General features: G+C 34.5%; 1 protein-coding gene across 7 annotated transcripts in view; it reads left to right on the top strand.

Annotated features, from left to right (window-relative positions):
- CNOT6L (CCR4-NOT transcription complex subunit 6 like) overlaps window positions 1–26,153 on the top strand; it is a 119,778-nt gene that overhangs the window by 31,885 nt on the left and 61,740 nt on the right. For 6 of the 7 annotated variants that reach the window (XM_081245165.1, XM_081245164.1, XM_081245160.1 and 3 more), the window contains exons 2-4: window positions 19,476–19,597; window positions 22,200–22,386; window positions 23,735–23,820. In XM_081245165.1, the coding sequence (XP_081101291.1) occupies window positions 19,476–19,597; window positions 22,200–22,386; window positions 23,735–23,820 (395 nt within the window). Of the gene's footprint in view, window positions 1–14,368; window positions 14,495–19,475; window positions 19,598–22,199; window positions 22,387–23,734; window positions 23,821–26,153 lie in introns of those variants that run through there. The other variant, XM_081245161.1, reaches the window with a different exon arrangement.

Genomic DNA, 26,153 nt, shown 5'->3' with positions numbered 1-26,153 from the left:
TACATTTGCCTTATATATTGAGGTGCTCCTCTGTTGGGTGCATATATATTTACAATTGTTATGTGTTCTTCTTGGATTGATCCTTTGATCACTATGTATTAATAGTATAGGTCATTCCTTTTTTATTGCTGAGCAGTACTTCATTTTTTGTATTTACCACATTCTATTTATTAGGCTGTTGATAGACATTTAGGTTGTTTCCAGTTTTTGGCTATTACAGATAAAACTGTCAAGAACATTTGGTTTCAATTGAGTCTTTGAGTGTACATATGTTTTAATTTTTCTTGAGTAAATATCCAGGAGTGAAATGTCTGTGTCATTTGATAGGTATGTATTTAACATGTAACTTTTTAAGAAACTGTGAAACTGTTTTCCAATGTGGTACTATTTTTCATTTTACCTGCATTGTTTGACAGTTCTCATTGCTCCACATTCTCACCTGGTCAGTCTTTAAATTTTAGCCATTCTACTAGATGGTGTCTCATTGTGGTTTAATTTTAATTTCTCTAATGACATTGAGTATTTATCATGTGCTTATTTGCTATCCACATGTCTTCTTTGGTGAAGTATATGTTAAGATGTTTTGTCCATTAAGAAAATTTTCTTATTATTGATTTTTGAGAATGCTTTGTTTATGCTGGATAATACTTTTTTTTATTACACATATGATTTGCAAATATTTTCCCCAGTCTGTGGATTGATTTCTTAGTTTCCTACTAATGTTTTTCAAAGAATGAAAGTTCTTGATTTTTATGAAGTTCAACTTACCAGTTTTTTGCTTGATGGATCATGTTCTTATTCTTTTGCTTAAGAAATCTTTGCTAAACTCATGATTATGAATTTTCTCCTGTGTTTTCTTCTAGATATTTTGTAACTTTAGCTTTTTTTTTTTTTTTTTTTTTTTTTTTTTGCGGTACGTGGGCTTCTCACTGTTGTGGCCTCTCCTGTTGTGGAGCACAGGCTCCGGACATGCAGGCTCAGCGGCCATGGCTCATGGGCCTAGCTGCTCCGTGGCATGTGGGATCTTCCCGGACCAGGGCACAAACCTGTGTCCCCTGCATTGGCAGGCGGACTCTCAACCACTGCGCCACCAGGGAAGCCCATAGCTTTTATGTTTATAGTTCTCTGTGCCTCTCTAAAATAGAGATAATGAAAAACACCTACAACTTAGAGTAGTTGTGATTACTAAGTGAATTAATAATACATGTAAGTTAATACTTGTTAGCAAATTTGAGTTAATTCTTGTATATGGTGTGAAGTAAAGTTTGAGATTCATTAGTTTGAATATGGCAATCTAATTGCTCCAGCACTACTTGTTAAAGATTATCCTTTCCCTATTGAATTGCCTTGGCATCTGTGTTTTAAATTAATTGACCATATATATGTGAATTTACTTCTAGACTCTCTATTCAGTTCTCTTCATCTATTTGTTTATCTTTATGCTAATACTGCATCGCCATGATTATTGTACCTTTATAATAACTCTTGAAATCAGATAGTATAAGTCTTCTATTTTATTTTTCCTTTTCTAAGTTATTTTGGCTGTTCTAGATCCTTAGGATTTCTATATAAATTTTAGCATAAGCTTGTCAATTTTTATAAAAACTACCTGCTGGGATTTGATTGGGATTATAGTGAATCTGTAGGTGAGTATGGGGAGAATTAACATCATAACAGTGTTGAATCTTCTTTTCTATGAACATGCTATATGTCTTCATTTACTTTAGCTCTAAGTTTTCTCAGCAGTGTTGTTGTTTTCAGTGTACAGGTTTTGCACATCTCTTTTTTCATATTAGTCTCTAAGTGTTGTATAATTTTTGGTGCTACTATAAATGGTATTTTAAAAATTTCAGTTTTAAAAATGCAGTTTTGGAGGGGGATATATTTGTATCATATCCTGCCACCTTGCTAAATTTATTAGTTCTAGTAGCTTTTTTTGTAGATTCTGTGGGATTTTCTACATATAAACAATTGTGTTATCTGAGAATAAAGATGGGTTTTTACTCCTCCTTCCAGTCACAATGCCTTTTATGTCTTTTTCTTGCCTGATTGCATGGGCTAGGACCATCCGTACAAAGTTGAAAAGAAGTGAAAGTAGATATCATTGCCTTGTTCCTGATCTTAGCAGGAAAGCATTCGCAGTTTCACTATTAGTATGTTTTTCATAGATGCCATTTATCAGGCTGAGTATGTTTCATTTTATTTTTGAAATGAGAGTTTTTTTCTTTTCAAATAGAAATGGCTGTTAGATTTTTTAAAATGCATTTTGTGCCTTTGTGGAGGATTTTATGTGTGTGTGTGTGTGTGTTTATTGTATATACTAGTCTAGATATAGGTGGGTTATATAGATTTTTTTTTTAGTGTTAAACAACCTTGTATTTCTGGGATAATCACCACTTGCTATGCTATATCATCCTTTTGATATATTACTGGATTCAATTTGCTAAAAATTTAAAAAACATTTCATGTACTGTCTGGTTTTGGTATTAGGGTAATGTTCATCTCAACTTTGTGGAAGAGTTTGGGTAGAATTTGTATTGTTTCTTCCTTAAAGACTAACTGTGGTTGAGAAGTACTGGACTACATATGATCTCTGTTTCCTTCTATTTCTAAAATTTACTTTTGTTCTTTTCATATAATAGGATGCATACGTTCTTATAAATAAAGAGCAGTTCCTGTGTCTTATTATTTAATGAATGAAGTTCTTTGGAGGTGGAGTGGGAAAAGTAAATTAGTTTTGCTAGGTACAGCACAGGGTAAGTTGATGTTTGATTTGGATTTTTCAGTGAAGCAGAATTGACTCCAAGGAATGGAGGATCTGTAAGTGAGGGGAAGGCAGTGGTGTGCTACAGTGGTGTGCTGGAGTTGGCTTGTGCTGGTTTGAGATGGCCAGTTGTTCATTTTTAAGGTATTTTGCAAGCCAGTTATTAAATACAGCCTATTGAAAATTAAATTATGTAACAATTAAATCATATTAGAAACAAAGATAATACTCAAAACTCATCAATTACTAATTATTTTGCTATTGTGTCTATACTCTTGAGATTATTTACTTCTGAAATACAACCTAATGCTGTGTTTACTGGGCATCCTATTGATAACTTGAAATTTGCTATTCATATGGGAGATTTACAGATAAGCAAATGCTACAAATAGAGCTTAACTTGTTAATTGTGTACTGTTAGGAAATGATGGAGCAAATATTATTAATCCAGATTAAACTTTAATGTTCTGAGTTTGTTGTGAGTAGCACAAAAAATTAAGGAAATATTTTTTGCAGTATTAGACAACCATTATCAGCAAAGAAATTTCTCATGTTATTGACAAACAAGTAAAGTTCTGATATTTATTGTTTATCTTTTTAATGTAAATGAAATTGTTAACCGTAATTCATGTTGGAACTGCATTCATTCGTCATTTGCTACCATACGTTAGCTACAGAAACAAGAATTCAGTAACAAATGAACTAAAACATTGTGTGAGAGTCAATTGGTTACATGAAATTTACAATAATGAGTATTGTATATTTTAATGATTTTTTGTTAATTTTCTGGCACATTTTAATTTAGTGAAATTCATAACAAATTGCACACACACACTCCACATACACATCCTCACACACACACTCTTCCCCACCAGAGAGCTTATCTGTCATCTGAAATGGAACAATTCCTGTAGTTAGTTATATTGGCTGTGTCTTTCTCAGCTTCTCTGTCCAACACTCAGCAATTGATGACTACTCTTTAATACTCAAGAGAAGGCTCTAATTATTGTGAAGTTTCTCTCTGCCCTCTTGCTCTGTACTCAGACTTTTCCAGGTCCAGCGTATGAAGCAGTAACTGCGTGTTGGTTAAGACTGAGACTGTAGGACCAGACTGCTTGGGTTAAATCCCAGCTCTGCCGCCTACTAGCCATGTAACCAGAGGCAAGTTTGCCTTGCCTCTCCAAAACAGAAATAATTAAAGCACCTACAACTTAGAGTAGTTGTGATTACTAAGTGAATTAATATATGTAAAACACTGTGGATAATGTTTTCAGATGGTTGGTGCTCATTGAGTAGTAGCTATAGCCTATTTGTCTCTACGTGGAAATTGCTGAGATGCTCAGCCTTTGGTGGAATAACTATCTGCTTGTCTTAGCACCTGGAGACAACTTTAATTGGCTAGATGTCCTTAGCCAAGAACTTAGGAATAAATGTAACTCATAATTTAACTCATAACCTTTGACTTTTTCCTTTCTATCATAAGCGATTTTTTTGCAGTAGTACTTGATTTCTCTAAACACTTGTTTAACATACACTGTACTCTGGTCTCATTTTTTGTGCAGGATTCTCAACCTTGGCACTATCGACCTTTTGAGCCAGATATTTCTTGTGTGAGGGCCTGTCCTGAGTAGGATGTTTAGCAGTATCCATGACCTCTACTCATTAGCAGCATGCCCCCCAAGTCATGACAACCAAAGATATGTCTATACATCGCCAAATGTCTCCCGAGGGGCAAAATCACACCTGGTTGAGAACTACTTTTTTAGAGGGGACTTCAGGTGTGTGCTGTGATATGAGACTGTGATTTGTTGTTTTAGTATTTCTTGGAGAGAGCCATGATGGTTTTATTACAGTACTTATTTTTCAAGATTGCCACTAATTTTATTCAATAGATCTTTCTCATATTTTCACTTTAGCATAGCTGCTTGATTAGTTGCTGCTACTGGGATTGGTCGGTAGGGTATCTCTCTTTTTTTGGTGACTGCTCAAACTGATGGCTTGAAAAAATCTTTTCTTGCCCATGTAGATGCAGTGGATTTAGGCATCTAGGGAATTTTTCAATGGATAACAGCACCCAGGTCTAAACTTTTTTGTATGTTATTGCACTTTGTTTTCAAAAAGAAGAGATAGGAAGTCACCTGTCTTATGGTTCCACTTCTTATGCTGTGTTCAGAGGTGGCTGGGAAAACAAGTATATCCTACCCCCAAAAAGGAAATTTTTGCTTGGAGGTAGTCTGTTGTCCTTAAGCATTCATAAGTGACCTTTAAACAGGATCTTAAAAAGAAAAAGAAAAAGAAATAACAATGCAAGGTATTCTATTTGAATTAAAATTACTGAACAACTTAAGAGTAAATACAGTGTAAAGTGTTATTGGCAGTAAGTTTTTAAACATGCTTTTGAATATGATCTTTATGCTTCAGATATGTGTGCGTTTATGTACATTTTCTGGGAAGAATGTGGTTTTGAATCTATAAATTAAAAACAGCTAGTGTTTTTTAAAAATTTATTTTAATTTTATTTTTGGCTGCATTGGGTCTTTGTTGCTGTGCGCGGGCTTCCTCTAGTTGCGGTGAATGGGGGCTACTCTTTGTTGTGGGACGTGGGCTTCTCATTGTGGTGGCTTCTCTTGTTGCAGAGCACGGGCTCTGGGCATGCAGGCTTCAGTAGTTGTGGCATGCAGGCTCCGTAGTTGTGGCTCATGGGTTCTAGAGTGCAGGCTCAGTAGTTGTGGCAATGGGCTTAGTTGCTCCACAGCATGTGGGATCTTCCTGGGTCAGGGCTCAAACCTGTGTCCGCTGCATTGGCAGGTGGAGTCTTAACCACTGCGCCACCAGGGAAGTCCCCAGCTAGTGTTTCTTTTAGATGTGGTTTGCCTTATCAGAATATTTTTCATAATACCAAATGATTTTTAAAATATCCTATATTTATAATTTAAATAATACTAAGCAAAACAGGTTAATTTCCTTAACCAGAATATGGAAAAAAATTTAGAGAAATATTGGTGCAACAGATGAATAAACCTTAGATAAATTATATGACATAGTATACTTCTATAGTGTTAGGCTTATAATAACTAAACAATTAAGCACAAAAATGCTTGAATATACTGCTGTTCATCAAAGAAAATATGGATGTTTAAATGGGCAGTGATCTCTTTATAATACTCATTAATTATGTGAATCTAAGTATTCTTAAATTATCTTATTTGGCAGAATTTTGTTTTTTGTTTTATTAGTCTTTGTATTTTACAGTATAAGCTTGTTATTTATCTTGAAGTTTTTGCAGATGTCTGTAGGATATAACTTTATCAGCATTGATAATGTGCTAGGTTATTATCAGAATTATGAAAGAAATTATTTTTTTAAATGTGCAAGTTTTGCATATATCTTCAAATATATGTCAGGTGCCTTTGAAATTTTTAATTAAAAAAACTCTTTGTAAAATAACGGTGAATGCTACACACCTGTAAGAGTGGCCAAAAATCCAAAACATTGACAACACCAAATGTTGGCGAGGATTTGGAGCAACAGGAGCTCTTTTCATTGCTGTTGGGAATGCAAATTGGTACAGCCATTTTGGAAGGAAGGCTATTTGGTAGTTTCTGATAAAACTAAATATATTCTTATCACATGATCCAGTCAGCAGTCATGCTCTTTGGTATTTACCCAAATGAATTGAAAACTTATGTCTACCTAAAAACTCGTACATGGATGTTTATAGCAGCCTTTATTCATGATTGCCGGAACTCGAAAGCAACCAAGATGTCCTTCAGTAGGGGAGTGGATAAATAAACTGTAACACATCCAGACAGTGGAAATATTATTCAGTGCTAAAAAGTGATGAGCTCTCAAGCCATGAAAAGACATGAAGGAACCTTAGATGCATATTAATGAGTGAAAGAAGCAAGTCTGAAAAGGCTGCATACTATATGGTTCCAACTATAGACATTCTGGAAAAGGCAAAACCATGGAGACAGTAAAAAGATCAGTGGTTGCCAGGGGTTAGAGGAGAGGGAGGGATGAATAAGCAGGGCACAAAGTGAAAGTAGTCTGTACCGTGCTACATGGGTAGTTAATTGTCATCATACACATGTCAAATAGCCAGAATATAACAATGTAAAACAGGAAGAGTGAACCCTGTTATAAGCTATGAACTTTGGTTGATAACGTGTCAGTGTAGGTTCATTGATTATAATAACTGTTGGGGGTGGTTGTGCTGTGTGGAAACAGGAAGTAAATGGGAGCTCAGTTTTACTGTGAACTGAAAATTGCCCTAAAATTAAAGTTTATTAATAATAAAGTTCTATTGTCATATTACAAGAACAATATATTGTCAATATTGAAAAGTTAGAGAATATAACTAAGAAAAATAAAAATTACTCATAATCTTATTATTCTTTTAGACTTTTTCATGCACATTGGTACAGATTTCATATACACATTGTTTTGTTACAAAGATGGGATTATTATATATTAAATCAGTTTTTGTTTTTAGTTAGCAGTACATCTTGAATACTTTCCCACAGATTTAAATCTTCAAAAAAGTAAAAAATATGAATTAGTGCCCTTTCACAATTGGAGAATGGGCTGTTCTGATTTTTAAAGGTGCTTTTTGCTAAATATAGATTACCATCTTTCAGGTTGGGCTACAAAAAAATAAACATGCACTCTATACTGATTATAAATGTTATTCTTTAGGATTATTTATTGTAGAATTGTAGATTGGCACAAATGTTGGGTATTAGAGAGGATCAAATAATAGAATTCTGGCTAAACCAATTTCCGTAGTATTTATATTTTGTGTATCTTTGAAAAACTGTCATTATTTGAATACCATGTGTTTTTTAAAGTAGATCATGGGATTTTAAGGTAGTTATTAAAGGAAACTTATATTAGGCTGTTATCAGTGTAAAAGAGCTACTAGTTTTATTGGAGGCTAGTTCTTAAAAGCAAAGATAACAAACAACAATGTATGTTGGTTAAAGTTAATTTTACTAAGACTGTATAGAATATATGATCTTTTAGTTACTGTTATACATATTTTTGGTCACCATTTTGGAATGACTAGCATCACTTCCTGACCATCAAAGGGAGAGTCCTTTTTCATTTATTCACTTTGGAATTGACTCCTGAGAACATGGGAGTTTATTATTTGGTGTATTATAACTTTCCCTGTTCAAAGACAATCATGAGGAAACTGAACTGTAGAAAAAACTTTCCCCCTGAAACAATTTATTTGTCTACTTCAGTTTTATGGACTTGGATTGCTGTAGCTCTCTTTAGTCCTGTATTTGATGTATCTATGTATAAAAATTAAATTATGGTCTTTCATTAAATATTAGTTTAGAAATTTTATGATATTTTTAATGTAGCCATTAAATAATAGTGTTTTTCATTAAATATGTGTTAATTTGGAAATTTTTGGAGAGAAATTTGCTGGGATAGCCTAATAAATGAAACTTTCTAAAATTACAGCCAACTATCACTAAATGGGAATTTTAAATTAAACCTTGGGGACATAAGCTTGGGATTTTGTTGCATTTCTTCTGTGGCGTAAAATCATGCTTTTAGATGGAATAATCTAAATCTGGATTTCTACCTTACATTTGTTTTCAAAACCTGAAAGAAAGGATTTACATTATTTTAGAACTAGAATATAGGCTAATTGCTGACTCTAAAGAATCCTGAATTTAGAGCTAGTCTACTTTAAGTGTATTCTCTCAATTTCAAAGAAGAGTATGAGTACATATTTTAGAATTGGGTCTTAGGCTAACTGGATCTGTTTACTACACTAGTCATTATAATTGTGCATGATGAAAAACTTGGGTTAAATGTGATAACAGTCAAATACCGTGCTGTATGGTCTTGCTTTTATCGTGGGAAGTGATAAGAATATTTTATATTTCATATAAGTACAGGGTTTTAAATGCATTTATAATTTTTTCAGATGATTTATACATTTTTATTCATTTTTATTTTTTAATAAATTTGTAATTTAAGAATGTGACAGCTGAATCAGTAGAGGATATAGGACCTCTTGGAAGTGTGACTAGAAGAAATGCTGTTGAGCAAGAAAGAAAAAGGAAATGAATGAAGGAGGCAACCAGGATTGATAGTATCATGTTTATTATTAGAGTCTCTTTGGCTGGCAGTTTTTCATGTTAGGAAAATGTTCTGTAGGAAAGCATAAACAGATTTTTGAACTTTCCATGATCTTTCCTCTGTCCACCTATACAGCACCATCTCTCCATGCCTCCAGTGATATTTTTAGCAACCCTGAACTGCTTGTAATCCCCTTGTGCAAGCACGCGCACGTGTGTGTGTGTGTGTGTGTGTGTGTGTGTGAGGATTGGGTGGGGGAGTAGCAGGGGAGGGAATCTTCTCTTCAAATGGCCTGGGTCATATAAACTCTGTTAGCATTTATTACTCAATGATAAAGTTGACTTATTACAACTCTTTGTCATTGTTACTAAGAGTTTGCAAAATGCTATGGATTTAACTTTCGTGATTTGATTTGGTAAAGTCAATTTATGCTCTTTTTAGGCTAACATTTATAAATGCCTTGTGGTAAAGCTAGAGATATGGAATCATATTCTGTTTATTTTCCTTTTTTATTCACTTAAGCAGTGTTTTGGATGGGAAAGCAATTTAACCCAAGTTGTTTTGCTTTACCAAGAGACATGAAGGATTAAATTATTTTGTTTCCTAAGTGTCTTTCTGATGATGATATTATGAGTAATTATAGATTAACCAGTATATGTAGTTCACATCATCACACAAAAAAATTCCCTTATCCTTATTATAGTCTATCCCTCCCTCCACCCCTAACCCCTGGCAACCACTTAACAGTTTTCTGTTCCCAAAGTTTTGATTATTTGTGGAATGTCATATAAATGGATTTGTATACTACATAGCTTTTTATAAAAAATTGAGATATAATTGACACATAGCATTGTATTAGTTTTAGGTGTACAATGTAACGATTTGTTATATGTGTATATTGTGACATGACTGCACTGAGAAAGGTGTAGTTAACATCCATCACCATGCAGTTACATATTTTTGTGTGTGTGATGAGAACTTTTAAGATTTCTCTTAGCAACTTTCAAATATACAGTATTGTTAACTGTAGTTACTATGTTATACATTACGTCCCCAGGACTTACTTGTAACTGGAAGTTACAAGTTTGTAACTGAAAGTTTCTACCTTTTGACTCCACCCATTTTGCCTACGCCCCCACCCCCACTTCTGGCAGCCACCAATCTGTTCTTCGTATCTATGACTTTTTTTTTATTTTGGATTCCACATACAGGTGAGAGCATACAGTATTTGTCTTTCTCTGTCTGACTTACTTAGCATAATGTCTTCAAGGTCCATTTGCAAATGATAGGATTTCCTTATTTTTTTATGGCTGAATAATATTTCATTGTGTGTTTTGTGTGTGTGTGTATCACATTCTTTATTCATTTATCTGTTGATGGGCACATAAGTTGTTGCTGTGTCTTGGCTATTGTAAATAATGCTGCAGTGAACATGGGTGCAGATATCATTTCTAGATAGTGATTTTGTTTTTTTGGGATAAATACCCAGAAGTGGAGTTGCTAGATCGTATGGTAGTTACATTTTTAATTTTTTGAGGAACCTCCTTACTGTTTTCCATAGTGGCTGCACCAATTTACACTCCTACTGACAGTACACAAGGGTTCCCTTTTCTCCACATCCTCACCATTTATCTCTTGTCATTTTGATAATGGCTGTTTTAACAGGTGTGAGTTGATATCCCATTGTGGGTTTGATTTTCATTCCCCAATGGTTAGTGACGTTGAGCCCCTTTTAATGTATCTGTTGGCCATCTGTATATCTCTTTGGAAAAATGTCTATTCAGATGCTTTGCCCATTATTTAATTGGAATTTTTTTTTTTTTTTTTTGCTATTGAGTTGTGTGAGTTCTTTATCTATTTTGGATATTAACCCCTTATTAGATACATGATTTACAAATATTTTCTCCCATTCTGTAGATTGCCTTTTCATTTTGTCGATGGTTTCCTTTACCGAGCAGAAGTGTTTTAGTTTGATGTAGTCCAATATGTTTATTTTTGCTTTTGTAGTCTTTACTTTTGTGTCAAATCCAAAAAATCATTACTGAGACCAATGTCAAGGAGTTGACCCCCTATGTTTTCTTCTAGTTTTATGGTTTCAGGTCTACATTCAAGTCTTTAATTAATTTTGAGTCGGTTTTTGTTAATTGTGTAAGATAGGGGTCCAGTTGCTTTTTTGCATGTGGCGGTTCAGTTTTCTCAACACTGGTTATTGAAGAGACTGTCCTTTCTCATTGTATATTCTTGGCTCCTTTGTTATAAATTAACTGATCATACATTTGTGGGTTTATTTTGGGGCTTTCTATTTGGTTCCATTGATCTATGTGTCTGTTTTTATGCCAAAAACATGCTATATTGACTACTGTAGCTTTGTAATATATTGTGAAATCAGGAAGTGATTTCACAGTGATGCCTCCAGCTTTGTTCTTTCTCCAGATTTCTTTGGCTCTTCTGATCTTTTGTGGTTCCGTGTACATTTTAGGATTATTTGTTCTATTTCTGTGAAAAATGGCATTGGAATTTTGATAGAGATTGCATTGAATTCTTCTAGTCCATGAGGATGGGATGTTTTTGTGTCTTTATTTTCTTTCATTAGTGTCTTACAGTTTGCAGGGTACAGGTCTTTTATCACGGTTAAATTTATTTCTAAGTATTTTATTGCTTTTGATGCAAATGTTAATGGGATTGTTTCCCTGATTTCCCTGATAGCTTGTTATTAGTGTATAGAAACACAACAGATTTTTATGTATTGATTTCGTATCCGGTAACTTTACTGAATTCATTTATTCTAATGTCTTTTGGGTTTTCTACATATAATATCATGTCATCTGCAAACAGTTTTACTTCCTTTCTGATTTGGATCTCTTTTTATTTCATTTTCTTACCTAATTGCTCTGGCTAGGACTTCCAGTACCATGTTGAATGAAAGTGGCAGGAGTGGGCATCCTTGCCTTGTTCCTGATCTCAGAGGAAAAGCTTTCAGGTTTTCACCGTTGAGTATGGGTGTCTGTTGTGAGCTTGTCATATGTGGCCTTTATTATGTTGAAGTTTACAGTATATAGTATTTTAAGTATGGCATCTTTAATTTAGCATAATGCATTTGACATTCATCCATGTTGTGTGTGTCAGTAATTCAATCATTTTTATTGCTGAGTAGTATTTCAGTGTATGGCTATTCCACAGTTTATTCATCAGTTGAAGGATATTTGTATTGTTTCCAGTTTGGGGTGACTATAAATAGACTTGCTGAAAACATTTATGTATGGGTTTTTGTATGAACATAAGCTTTAATTTTGCTTAGGTAAATACCTAGGAATGGGATTGCTGGGTTCTATAAGTGTATGTTTAATTTTATAAGAAATTACAAAACTGTTTTCTGAAGTGACAGTACCATTTTACTTTCCCATTGGTAAAATATGAGGTTGTGAGTGTGTGTGTATTAATGTTCAAATATGTATATATTTGTAAGCATACACACAAGGATATGGGGTGTGTTTGTGTGCGTGCACATGTGTGTGTTTTCCTTGTCAGTCCTGTTGTAAGTTTTCAATGTAATCATTTCTAATAGCTGTGTAGTGATATCTCATTGTGGTTTTAAGTTGCATTTCCCTAATGCCTAATGTTGACCTCTTTTCATGTGCTTATTTTCTGTCTGTGTATCTTCTTTGGTGAAGTATCTGTTAAAATCTTTGGCCACTTTTTAAAAATTAGACTTTGTTATGATTTTGTTTTGAGAATTCTTTATATATTCCAGAGTGTTTTTTCATATAAGTGTTTTGCATATATTTATTCTCAATTTCTGGGCATGTCTTTTCATTCATCTTTCAAGAGTAGATGTTTTAAATTTTCAAGGAATCTAGTTTATCAGTATTTTTCTTTTATGGATCATGCTTTTGTGTTCTATCAAAGAAATATTTGCCTAATCCAGGGTCACAGAGATTTTTCTCTTATGTTTTCTTTTATAAGTTTTATAGGTTTTGCTTTTACATGTAAGCTTATGATTCTTGCAAGTTAATTTTGTGTATGGTGCAAGGTGTGGATTGATGCTTATTTCTTTATTTTTGCATATGGATGTCCAGTTGTTCCAGCACCATTTGTTGAAAAACACTATCCTTTTTCTATTGAATTACCTTTGTACCTTCATGGAAAATCTATTGACTGTATATACGTGGGTCTATTTCTAGTTTCTCAGTTATATTTCTTTCAACTATATGTGTCTGTCTTTTCATTAGTACCAAACTGTCTGGATTATCATTGCTTTCTAGTAAGGCTTGACATCAGATAGTGGGCACATCCAAGTTTGTATTTCTTTCTCAAAAGTGTTTTGGCTCTTCTAGGTCCTTCCACATAAATTTTAGAATCAGCTTGTTGATTTTTAGGTGGGGAAATATTCTAAAGAAGAGATGGAAGATGACTTAAACCATTAAGGATGGATAGGAATTTGACATCATTGAAACAGATGAGAATGTATATACCAGAGGAAGTAGAAAACACAGGCTACACGAAAAAAATGGAAAGATAGAGATTTGGGGAAGAAGTCATGGTCCTGAGAAAATTGATGTTGAAATTTTTAATCTAGTCTAATTACCTCCCATTTTCTGTAAGATAGATAGATTGTATTCACTGTTTTTAGGTAAGTGGGAGGCATTAAATACAAAAAACATTAAAGCATAGTCACTGTTAGATAGAGACTAAGACCTAATTTGGAATGATAGGACATTATGATAGAATCATAAGCTTTGGTTGTCTAAATTGATTGCTAGTGAAATAAAATGAAACTTGTCCAATAATAGCATTATTTTGGAACTTTGAAGTGCTTGGTAGATTTGTAATTCCAGGTCTTCATTTTTCCTTTTAGTATTTATTTATGTTTTATGTTGCTGCTGCTCTTGTTTTCCGGTATCCCACATATGGGAAAAAATTTCTAGATATGCAGAAAAGGAGTTACATTCTTATTCTTTCTGCCTTTTTTCTCCCTCGTGATAGTACTTTAATTGACAAGTAGACTAACCCTAACACTTCCCCTTTTACAGAGTCAGAAGTTATCTTTCTGGATTACTCTAAAGTTTTCTTTGGATTACCTTTATAAAGGAGTATAACAATCATTACAGTTATCTCATTTTCATTCAGAGGATTTATTGTTATATATGCCTATGCAGTGGCAATTACCTGATAAAGGGGAAAAAAAGTAGTAACAAGAAGAAATGCCAAATTCTTCGTAGAAGTATTTGAAAGTAGAATATTTTATAACTTTATTTTTCAAGTAGTGCCATGAAAATGATGTGAGCTACCTGAGGGCAATGATGCTGTTCAGCTTGTTCACTGTCAAAGTCCTAGTGCTTGGTAAAATACATTATAATTAGTACTCCTGCAGTAACTGTTTGAATAAATGTTAAACTGATCAGAAACATGAAATTCCAGAAGTCTGAAGCTTATTTTTTCCATAATGGTGGGGGGCTTTACCATTGTAAAACACGGATTTTGTTTTGCTTTGTTTTTGTTTAGAATGGTGACAGATTGGGAGATATCATGAAAACTTTGAATGGATTCTTTCTGAACGTTTGCATTATCATCATCTACGGACTTGAGTTGAATATGTCATTGAAGACAAATGCCATCCAGAGGCCCTTGGTATAGAAGAGGAGTGGAAATGTGGATGAAATTGTTATTTATCTCAGGGTGTCTTCTCAGCTCTTGTGATTGCCATCAATCTTTTTTTTTTTATCAGTATGATTCTACTATATGCAGTGTGATTTGCTAGGTGTTGTTTTTTATTTATTTATTTTTATTTTTATTATTATTTTTTTTTGCGGTAAGCGGGCCTCTCCCTGCTGTGGCCTCCCGCTGCGGAGCACAGGCTCCGGACGTGCAGGCTCAGCGGCCATGGCTCACGGGCCCAGCCGCTCCGCGGCATGTGGGATCTTCCTGGACCGGGGCACGAACCCACGTCCCCTGCATCGGCAGGCGGACTGTCAACCACTGCGCCACCAGGGAAGCCTGGTGCTGTTTTTTAGTATCAGCTCTTGAGCTCATTTAGGGAAGGTATAGATTTTGTATGACAGTTGTAATGATTAATACTTGTGTATAGCTAAAAATAGATATTGATGAGGAGATAGAAACTTCAGAAAAGCTGTAGTGCAAGGGTTATTTTGCTTTATTAAAAAAGGTAAACTTAGACATATTTTCTCAGAAAGGAAAATGGTCTTAATGATTAAGACCAGTTGGGAAGGATGGATGTTAGTCAAGGTGGGTATTCAATAAATAACAAACAATGTGTTCATAACCTTTGGAAATGAAGGTTGATAGAAGACAGGTTTATCAGAGAATATGTAAAGTGTTATAAGTCACTACATCTTGCTCTAAAATGTAAGCAGAAATATCTAATGTAGGCTTAATTTTGTCTTCTTTCAACTTTGGGAACTGTGCATCTCTGCCTAAGATAGCTTTGCAAACTACTGTTGAGACGATCACTTAATATTTCTATGGATATAAGTGCATGTCTACTGGCTTGTACTTTAGGTTTGGATTCATTGAGTTAGAAGTCTCTGGTTCATTATGAAGCACTCTTCGGTGGTTGTAGCATTCTCTCTTTCTTATTCTAAGTTCTAAATGAAATAGTATTAATTGTGCTGAACTGTAGACTGAGATAAAATGATCTTAAATTTAGAGAAGGTGGTGGGAGGAAAGCTGTGGTTTAACACCATAAGGACTTAACATCTTTATATGTACTATAGAGCCCGCTGTTTTTTTTTTTTTAATAAGATGCTTCAGATGACCAGAATTAGCAGAAATTTAGTTCTGGCCTTTAACAGTTTGCTCTGATTTGGCTCAGATTATTATTATTCGGGGATGTGGCAGGGAGGAGTTATTTTGCATTATTTTCCTAGCCCCAAATATAAAACCTGAGATTTGGGATTCCTTGGCAATAGTGTATTTGGGCGTAACTCATATATATATTTTGTAACATGCTGTTCACTGAACACGATGCTATGTAGGTATCTTGTATTTTATTTACAGTTTTGGAAACTCCAAGGTAAATTTTTTAAGGCAAAGTAGCCCTAGTGTTACATACAGTGTTGCTTTGCAGCTAAAAAAAGATTGGAATACATTTTTCATGAAGTCAGTATTTTACAGGTTTACGTGTGAAGTTTTTGCTTAATTATACAGAAGACTGAGAACTAAACTAATGAAAATCTTCACTATATGTAGTAATTAAGCATCCTTCAGTGACAGAGATTAAGACTTGTTTACTTTCAGGATAGTTCATAGAAACTAAGAAGTAGGAGATAATCAGGCTGTTTTTCCAGGACTGATGGTTGCTCTCAGAAATTTTGTCCTAGAATCTGAGGGGGCTGCGTTGGTGATAAAATGAGATTCAAAGAGTGGAGTAGAGAGGATGGTAGGTTCAAAGAAGCTTATGTAGTTAGTATTTGGGGAGCTATGTGAAGTATTTTTCAGAGTGTCAAAATGGGGTTTGAAGACTGGAAGTTAAAAAGGCTGTGTTGTGAAGGGGCTTTTAGTTTACTTTGTTACATGATCAGGATCCCCAATATAAATTAGGTTGACATAATGGGAGGATCCTTTGGGAACTGATGTAAGATCCTGCAGAAATTAGAAACTCTTGGAAAAACAATTTAAAAACCTGCCTCTTCATCAATTTGATAAAGAATATAGGAAAAGGAAATTAGCTGCTAGGCTTTACAAAATAAAACATGTCAATCCAGTATTTAAGCCTTGGACTGACCTATATCTTAGACTGTTGAGAAAGCACATCAACAGTGTCACATTTAGAGATTTAAATTACATTTGAATTATTATTTTATATATTAAGTTACAATGAAATAGGTTTTTATGGTATGTTTCCAGGATGGAAGGTTGATGCTGAGGAACTGAAAGGGAAGATAAAGCTGAATAGGAGTATTCAATAATACCAGTTTCCTAAATTTGAGCTAAGTTTTTAGTAGCATGTTTGAAAACCTGATGTTTGGGACAGTAGTGATCACCAGATCTATAGACTACTAAATTACTTAGTTAATGCAAATGAAAAATGTTTTAACTTCAGTTAGACTATCCAAATTTAGTTTCATTTTGAAGGATTAAGTGACTTGTATTTTTATTGACTTCCTAATCATATCCAAAGGAGACCTTTGACCCCTAATATAACAGTATTAATATTACTTTGGTTTTTACATATTATAGACACTGGTAAACGTTTTATGGATATGTTTTGCAGGAACAGATTTTATAAATTTTATTGGACTTACAAAGATGGAGACTTATGAAAAATTAAAAAAAAAGAAATATAGTTCTTATATAGTAGCTGTTTTAGAGATTAGCATTAGTGGGCCAGAAGAGATGATGATTATTAATCTCCTATCTAGATTTTGTAAATATTTAGGGAAATTGAACATGTGGATTAATGCGCATTTCATGAGATTAACTTTTAGAAGAGCATTGACTGTTAATTGGGAAAGGTGAGAGGAAGATGGTAGTTTTTAGGATTATAAAGCATATATGATCATTCCACAAATACATATTCAGTGCCTACTATGTGGTAGGAACTGTATAGAGTTATAATAAGGATATTCCTCCACACAGGAACAACTTATTGTCCCCTTAAATAACACACTGTCTAGTGGGAGCCATGATTAAAACTGCCAAATTAAGTTGACCTATGCACTATATTTTATAAAAATGATTTAAAATTAATGAAACATATGTTTTGCAAATGTCACAGTCTTAGTTTTTTATCCATCTCATTGTAGATGATGGATTTGTAGCATGTCTTTGGATCTGAATCTGTTTGATTTGGTTTTGCTTAACTTGTGTTTTTGTAGAATCCTATATTAGTGTGCTGGAGTACCCACAGAGACACATGTACCTTATGGTGCATAGTAGAAATTCTGAAAACCTTGTTACCTGAAAATTTTATATTCAGAAATACTTTACATAGGCCAAAAGTGGTAAAAATCAAGTTTTTCCCCTGAGGAAAATGATCATACTCTTTGTGCTGTGTGAAGATCCGGGACATTTATGGAAAATAAAATATGTTTCAATATCACCCAGTTGTGTGATAAGGTTAGAGCAGAAGAGCTTAACTTGGAAATTTGGAAGCTAATTACTGTTAACAGATGGAAAAATCTGGAAAACTTTCTCTTTGCCCCTTTTAGTAAATAGGAAGGAATGACTGTTTTTCCTTCCACAATATGAGGACAAATTATGGTATGGGAAATTTTGATTGTATTCTTTTCTAGCTTTGATTCCTTGATACATGATAGATACTTCCTATTTTTCTTTGTTCTTTTTATGTAACAAATTTCAGACCATCTGAAAGTAACTCTTCCATTGAGATAGAACTTCTAAACTACTTAGAAACACTCCCAGTTTTAGGCAGTTGGTTTTCGTGTGTGTATGTATGTCTCTGTGTTAAAGTATGAACAAAGAACAAACTATAAATACTATGAGGATACTTACTGATAGCATGCAGGAGTTTAATTAGGTTCAGGATTTTGTAATTTGCTATTCTTGTTAGATCTGAATGGGATTTCATTTTCTGCCAATTACCGAGCAGTAACTCTTGTATTAGACCTCTTGAATGATTACTTTTATGGCCATTTGTCATCTGATTCATTCATTGCATCCTTGAGGAGTTTATGTCTAGCTGGTTATCACTGATGATTGTTCAGTGATTATTTTGGCAGTTAACTGAAGAAAACTGTATAATATTAGTTTCAATTAAGGTGGCCATGTAACTCATTATCCAAATTGGACACTTTTGGGAGTGAAGAAGTGATATCAATAATTACCTAAGAATAACAGATATAAACCAAGACTGGTCCATGCAAACCAAGATACATGATAATCTTAATTAGATGCTTTTGATTGCAAGTAACAGAAAACATAAACTAGTAGTTTAAACAATAAGTAAAATAGATTGACTTGTGTATCCAAAAAGCCCAGTATTTGAGAGTGCTACAGGTGTGGTTTGGTGAGGACTCTGGCTTTGTTTCTCTGTTTTCTTGTCTTTGACTGCTATGGCTGGCTTCCCTTATAGTTGGATGATTGCCAACAATAGCTGGGGCTATATTCTTTTTCATTTATGACCAGCAGGAGAGAGAAGACTTCTCCTCCCATAAACATAAAATTAGTCTTAAGCCTAGTGATTATTAGATATTTCTGAACTAATCTCTGTGACAAGGGGAATGTCATGTGCTGATTGTCTTAGATATGGAATATCTGAATATCACTGAGACAAGGAGGATAGGATTACTCTGATTCTCTTAGGCCAGTCAGAATCCATTCAGGAAACTTGCATAGGGTCAGTCTGTCTTGGGAAGCAAGGCAGCTAAATGAAGGGGAAAGGGTGCAATGGATGTTTGGGAAGCAACCACCATGTTTTCTAAGTCCAGTGTCCCTGCTTCTTTGCATTTTTCCTGAGGCATCTGTTACTGAGTACCTGCAATAGCCTAGCATACTTTAGATGTGTTTTCCTTCTAATTAGAATTTACTAGTAGCCTGGCAAGGGGGGAGAAGAAGAAAACTTACCATCTCATTTTTCTTTCTCTCTTTTTTTCTATTAGATTATAATTGTTGATTTTTTTTTCCCTTACAGACTAATAGGGATGCCAAAGGAAAAATATGATCCTCCAGATCCTCGCAGAATTTATACCATCATGTCAGCAGAGGAGGTAGCCAATGGGAAAAAATCTCACTGGGCAGAATTAGAAATCTCGGGTGAGTGGAATCTGAAACATTTAATTTGGGCTATAATAGCAATGATGAACAAGAGTTGAGTGTTACACTTATTTCTTTGCTGTACATTTTTAACTAGATGAATTAATTGAGAAAATACAAGATGCTGAGGCATTAATATTTAACTTATTGATTTATCTGTGACTAAATATCTTTGTTCCCATTCTTTCTTTTGAGATTAATACTGTGGGCCACAGTTGGCATCTAAAATTGAAGGCATTGGGAGTTCCGTTTCTAAGTAAAACTAGGTTCTTTGATATAATAGATTTTGTTTTGGCTATTGCAGAGTAATCATTTTTGAAAATTGATATCTTTGCCATCCTCCTATCATCCCATTGTTGGTAGAATGGGAAACCTAGAAGCTATCTGTTTATTCTATAAATTACATGTTTAGAAGTTGTTAAAATAGAATCTGATTCCTAAACACTCATAACCAGTCTAATAGTGAGAAAAACATCAGACAAACCAAAGGACATTCCACAAAATTCCTAGCTAGTAATCCTCAAAATTGTCAAGGTCATGAAAAACAAGGAAAGACTGTGAAACTGTCACAGATGAGAGAAGACTAAGGAGACTAAGACTAGATGACTAAATGCAAAAAATATGATCTTCCAGATCCTCGAACAAAAAGGTGTAAAAACTAGTGAAATCAAATAAAGTCTATAAATTAGTTAATATTGACACTACGTGCCAATCTTGGTTTCCTAGTTTTGACAAATGTGCCATGGTAATATAAGATGCTGGTACTAGGGGCAACTGGATGAGGTGGATATAGGAACTGTATCATCTTGGTAGCTTTTCTGTAAATCTAAAATTATCACAAACTTAAAAGTTTATTAAAAATAAAATATAAGTACAGTTTTTCTTTTATGAATTGATACAATACAGATTATATTTAGAATGTAATTTTTTCCCCAGTAGGCTTTCATTTGGAAGAGTTAAACCCACATTATGGTGTCAATAGCAAGAAATACCTGTATCTTTAGCTAAAAGGTGGTGGTTAGGTGATTGATAATTTAAAAAAAAAATGAATATGAGCAAATCCTATTAGGCTAACCCAGGGTTTCTCAACTTGGCACTACTGACACTTAGGGCTGGACAGTTCTTTGTGGTTGGGAGTGGTTGTGTGCATGTCGGACGTTTAGCAGCATTCCTGGCCTCTACCCACTAGATGCCGGTAGCACCCCTCTAGTTTTTTTTTTTTTTTTTTTTTTTTGCGGCACGCGGGCCTCTCACTGCCGTGGCCTCTCCCGCTGCGGAGCACAGGCTCCGGATGCGCAGGCTCAGTGGCCATGGCTCACGGGCCCCGCCGCTCCGCGGCATGTGGGATCCTCCCGGACCTGGGCACGAACCCGTGTCCCCTGCACCGGCAGGCAGACTCCCAACCACTGCGCCACCAGGGAAGCCCACCCCTCTAGTTTTGACAACCAAAAATGTCTCCGGATTGCTAAAGTCCCTTAGGGAGCAGTACTGCCCCTGGTTGAGAACCACTCGGTTAAACCTTGGGTAAAACTAAAATAAGTTTCTTTTTTACTAGAGCCTCTTTTCACTTGAAAACTTTGTTTCCTATTAAAACGCAAAATCCTAATTGGCACTTTAAGCCTGATTATAGACAGCATGAAGGAACCTGTGAACCGTGAACAGAAGATCTAAGTTCGAGTCTACTGCTTGATAGCCATATGAAAAATAACATTTCCCTATAGAGACTTTTTGCCTTCTCTACCTTCCACTGCTCTTTTAATCAATATCTGTTAGCATTTTACTTTGGTGAAGTTTTCAAAGTCTCTTCATATAAGTTTATTGTTAAGATAACATCACATTTTACAGAAGCTGAAGCTATGTGATTTGTTTAGGCTTATATGGCTAATAAATGGTAAAAATCAGGACTGTGAACCCAGTCTTCTTTTTCCAGTACATGTTCTACCATAGCTGTCAGATGTTGACTGATAGGTAAAGCTTAATGAGTGACTATTTCCTTGAGTATGTTGCAGTTAAATGCAAAATCTTAAACCAGAGTTATTAATGTATAATTGAAATATGAGAAGGCTGGGGAAGATGTCTCCTTTGGGAGTAAAATGGTTTTCCCGGTGGCTAATCTAAGGTTGGTTCTAAATCATAGCAATTACTCCTGTCTATTTAAAGTTTGTAGACTAATTCAGGCCCTAGATATAGATAAACCTTGCACTATTAATTTTCACGAAGTATGTGAGAAGTGCTTTTGTGAGGATCATAACTTAAAGAGAAAAAATTCAGGACTGTTCTACTGCAAAAGCTCAATTCAGCCCCATGCTTTCTCCTGGAGACCATGTGATCACCCTGACTCCACGGGTCTCCTCAGTGTGCCACATCTTGTTTAATACATGGTAGATTCATGAGAAAGAATGGTTGTCAGGGAAAAGTGGCATGAAATTAAAGAAGGACCAGGTGTGTTTGGAAGCAATCAAGTAGCATTAAATACAAAGTTAAAATGCCAGAGTTACAATATCTGTATGTATTTGTGGGCTCTTCTCCCACTTTTTAGTCCTTGTAGTTCAGTCTTTGTCTTGGGCCTAGAAGTTTAATGCATCAATATTTTGCCTTTTAGGTAGAGTGCGGAGCTTAAGTACATCACTTTGGTCATTGACACACTTGACAGCACTGCACCTAAATGACAATTACCTTAGTCGCATTCCACCTGATATTGCCAAGCTTCATAATCTGGTTTACCTGGATCTGTCATCCAATAAACTCAGAAGTTTACCAGCAGAACTAGGAAACATGGTGTCTCTCAGGTGAGGAAATATAAATGTGACTCACTGTATAAAATTCTAAATTTACCAAATAAGAATATTATGGGAGGTTACTCATCTTACAGTAGGATTTCCCTATGTATGTGAAGGTTAAATGATATAAATTGTCTAAGCAGAGTGCTTGAGTTGGGCTCCATTGAATGCTTCTTTTCCTTTCTTCCTTTAAATTTGGAGGTTTCTGGCTCTAGAAATGTGCTTGTATTACCAGTTTCTTTTGACAGACTTGAGGTGGGATAGCGCTAAAACACCTAAGTCTCGCTTTACACTCAAGTGACAAATCTCATCAGAATTAATTGGGGCTAGACTAGTCTAGACTAATGAGAAATAATTAGGAAAATGATTTGCTTATAAGTAAAGCTTTTAGGATCATATCTATTTTATAAGGCAAAGTATGCTTATATATTACAACTCCTTAAGGAAATCTTAAAACCTGATAATAAATGGATTTATTTCTAGTCTTTCAGGATTCTTTAAGAATTTCTTCATAGGAGAAAATTTTATAGGAATCTTGAGACCTTGTATAAATGTTCCCGATGAAAACAAGGATTGCTTTTCTACCTTATCTGCTGAATAGGAATGTTAAAAAATTGCTATCACATGTTGAAAATTAAATATTTAATATCATTTAAAAATCTTGTTCTTTGACATCCCCTTACTCTGTGTTTTTGTTGTTTTTTATACTTTTTAGTCATTTATTTTATACCTTTTGGTCATTAATTAATTACAAGGGCTGTTTATTTTTTCTGTAGTCTGCCCCAAATTTCACAATCATAAATCAGATCTTAACCTGTGCTATCCTATTTATACTGTCCTATGCTTTATTTTTAATGTTTATATTCTGTGTCAATGATTGTTGTATCTTGAAGTGATAATAGTTGTATTGTTATAAAAATTGATACAGGGAATTGGCTACTATAGTTAAATCCTGAAGTTTATTTTAAAAAGATTACTTTTTTCTATGAATGAGACTAGGTTCAAGGATATCTGCTGCCTTTGGGTACATAAAATATGTGTCACTCTGATTTGCATCTGAGAGGCATTTTGGATGAGAGAGAAAAGGGAGCATATTTAGCCTGAGAATGACATACAGTTCCTATACCTTTAACTTTAATCTGTGCTAGAGAATGAGTAAATCATAGAAACACTGTTAATAATTGTGGCAGTTATAACATTTTTGGATGAATGTAGAGAAATATACCCTGAATGTAGACATCACTCATGTTATGTTAATAGGCAGGTTAAGAACAACGACTGTAGGTATTAATAAAGTTTGATATATTAAACTAAAACAGTTTTTGTGTTTGTTTGTTTTTTTTTTTTTTAAAAACAGGGAATTGCTTTTAAATAACAATCTGTTACGGGTTTTGCCTTATGAACTTGGTCGGCTCTTCCAGCTACAAACTCTAGGTTTGAAAGGTGAGTGATTTTTAAAAAATGATAGCATTAGCACTCAGGATTGAGGCTTTCTTAGCCTTTTAAAGACCATTTTGGTTACAATTAGGCCAGGTTTTAGTATAATTTCGAGAATGTAACTATACATTACTCTTGAAAGAAAAGTGGTTCTTCTCAAATTGAGCTTCATGATTTCAACAAGCTGCCATCATTTTAACAAACTTGTATGGGGGAAATTTTGGGTTTTTTTGTTTTGTTTTGTTTTTATATTTTACTGAAATTTCTTAGAGGAGATAGTTTAAATTAACACTTAGCACTGTAGTTTTTTTCCCATTTAAAAAAAACTTTAAAAACAATGATGTAACATAATAAATTTTAACCTCAGCCAGAATGTCTGGTTTTGATAGAGTAGATAGCATTGGCATATTAGGTTTATAAGAGGGAAAACATTACAGTAAAAATGAGCTATATCTAATAAGTGTAGTTATTGTAAATAGTGTATTAATCCAAAATGCATGTTCCTCTGATGATATCGTCTCAGTTTGGAATGAAAGTCATACTCAAATCACATAAATACTGAGATTTGTATATTTTTCTCTTATAGCATAGCATAAGAAGAAGGGTTTATTTTGAATGCAGAGGACTAAATACAGATTTACTCTATTGGTTAAACATTTTCTGTGCTACTGAGGAGTGAACATTAATCAAACACATAAAATATACACTTTCATATGTTGTATTTTCCTTCTTCAAAGACTACTGAGTCTCATGAACGTGTTCTGTTTGTGTTTGCTTAAGTCATAATGGAGCATTAAGAAAGAAGCTTGAATTAAGAGTGGTAAGATTGCTGACATTATTTGTTGAAATGACAAAAGTGGTGTTAGGCTTCCTTATACAGTTAACCCTTCGTAAGTTGGATAATTATATGAATGGTCTAACTCTTGTGATTTTAGGTTCTTTGTAGGAATTTACTGATGCTTTTTATCATGTATGAAGTAGACATACGGGGAATACTTCTTTTTTTTTTTTTTTTTTTGCATTACGCGGGCCTCTCACTGCTGTGGCCTCTCCCGTTGTGGAGCACAGGCTCCGGACGCGCAGGCCCAGCAGCCATGGCTCACGGGCCCAGCCGCTCCGCGGCATGTGGGATCTTCCCGGAACGGGGCACGAACCCATGTCCCCTGCATCGGCAGGTGGACTCTCAACCACTGTGCCACCAGGGAAGCCCGCGGGAATACTTTTTATCTAAAGTATTTTCTTGAGGATTAACCCAAGGCATTTGAAATTTAACTGTTGGAACATTACACCTTATTTTCTATGTGCTAACTCTTATTCTTGTAAATGTAGCTGAAACAGCCATCCAGCTAGAGTTGGAATGGGGGCAGGTCTGTTCGTTCCTATTAAAAAGTATGGAATGGTTGTCATTTTTTATAATCTTAGATTTCAGAATTCACACTTTTCATACTGATTATAATAAATTGTATATTTTTTGTCTCCAAGGATAACCATTGTTTCTTACTTTCAACATCAATCAGAACAGCTGTTTTCCTCCTCCTAATCTTGATGGAGAGCATGTCAATGACAAATGAATACCTTGGTATTGAACCCAGTTGGACTTACCCTTCATACCACATAACATTCCTGGAAAAGCAAATATTATATATCTTACTGTTTCATAACTCTATTCCATGTTATCTCATATAGAGACATGTTCTCAGAAAATTTATGCTTGGTATCAACTGAATGAATCTTTCTGAATATCCTTTATCTCCTGGGTTCTTCATTCTGTTTTACTAGTTAAAATGTTAGTCTTCCAAACTACTGTCTTTGGTTGGACTTTGATTCTAGTGTCCCTTGTCTACTGATGATTCACATTTGTTAAAATCTCACTTTAGACTTTCAAATCAGGCACCAGCTCTGCTTTACCAGCTGTAACTTAGCTTTGTCCGTGCCTCTGGATAAATTCCTTTTCATTAAACTTCAATTTAAATTCAATATAAATACCTATGTGCAGCCCTTCCTGTTCTGTGAGAATCTGTTTTTCTGGCAGTGCTATTTTATGTTCAGGTGATCAGTACAGAAGAGCAGAGACCTTTTGGAAATGAAAGAAAGCCAGAGCCCTCCCTGCCTTCTTTCAAAACTTTAAGGTGGTAAAAACAGGATTGATTTTATGAAGGAACTGAAGGAATAAAATGTTCCCAGTGAATGGTAGCTTTATATTCTTAGGAAGGTAAAACTTGAAATAATTTCTTAATCAGTTTTAATAACCACATAGTGGTACTTCGTGTCCAAAAAAAAAGGGGGAGGGAGTAGAATGGAGCACTTAAAATAGCACTGTGATATATTTAAAAGAAACA

This window comes from Mesoplodon bidens (genome assembly GCF_964165515.1).
Source record: "Mesoplodon bidens genome assembly, chromosome: 1".
Lineage (NCBI taxonomy): Eukaryota > Metazoa > Chordata > Mammalia > Artiodactyla > Ziphiidae > Mesoplodon > Mesoplodon bidens.
The sequence above is the reverse complement of the archived record's forward strand: the minus strand, read 5'-3'. Positions and strand labels throughout refer to the sequence as shown.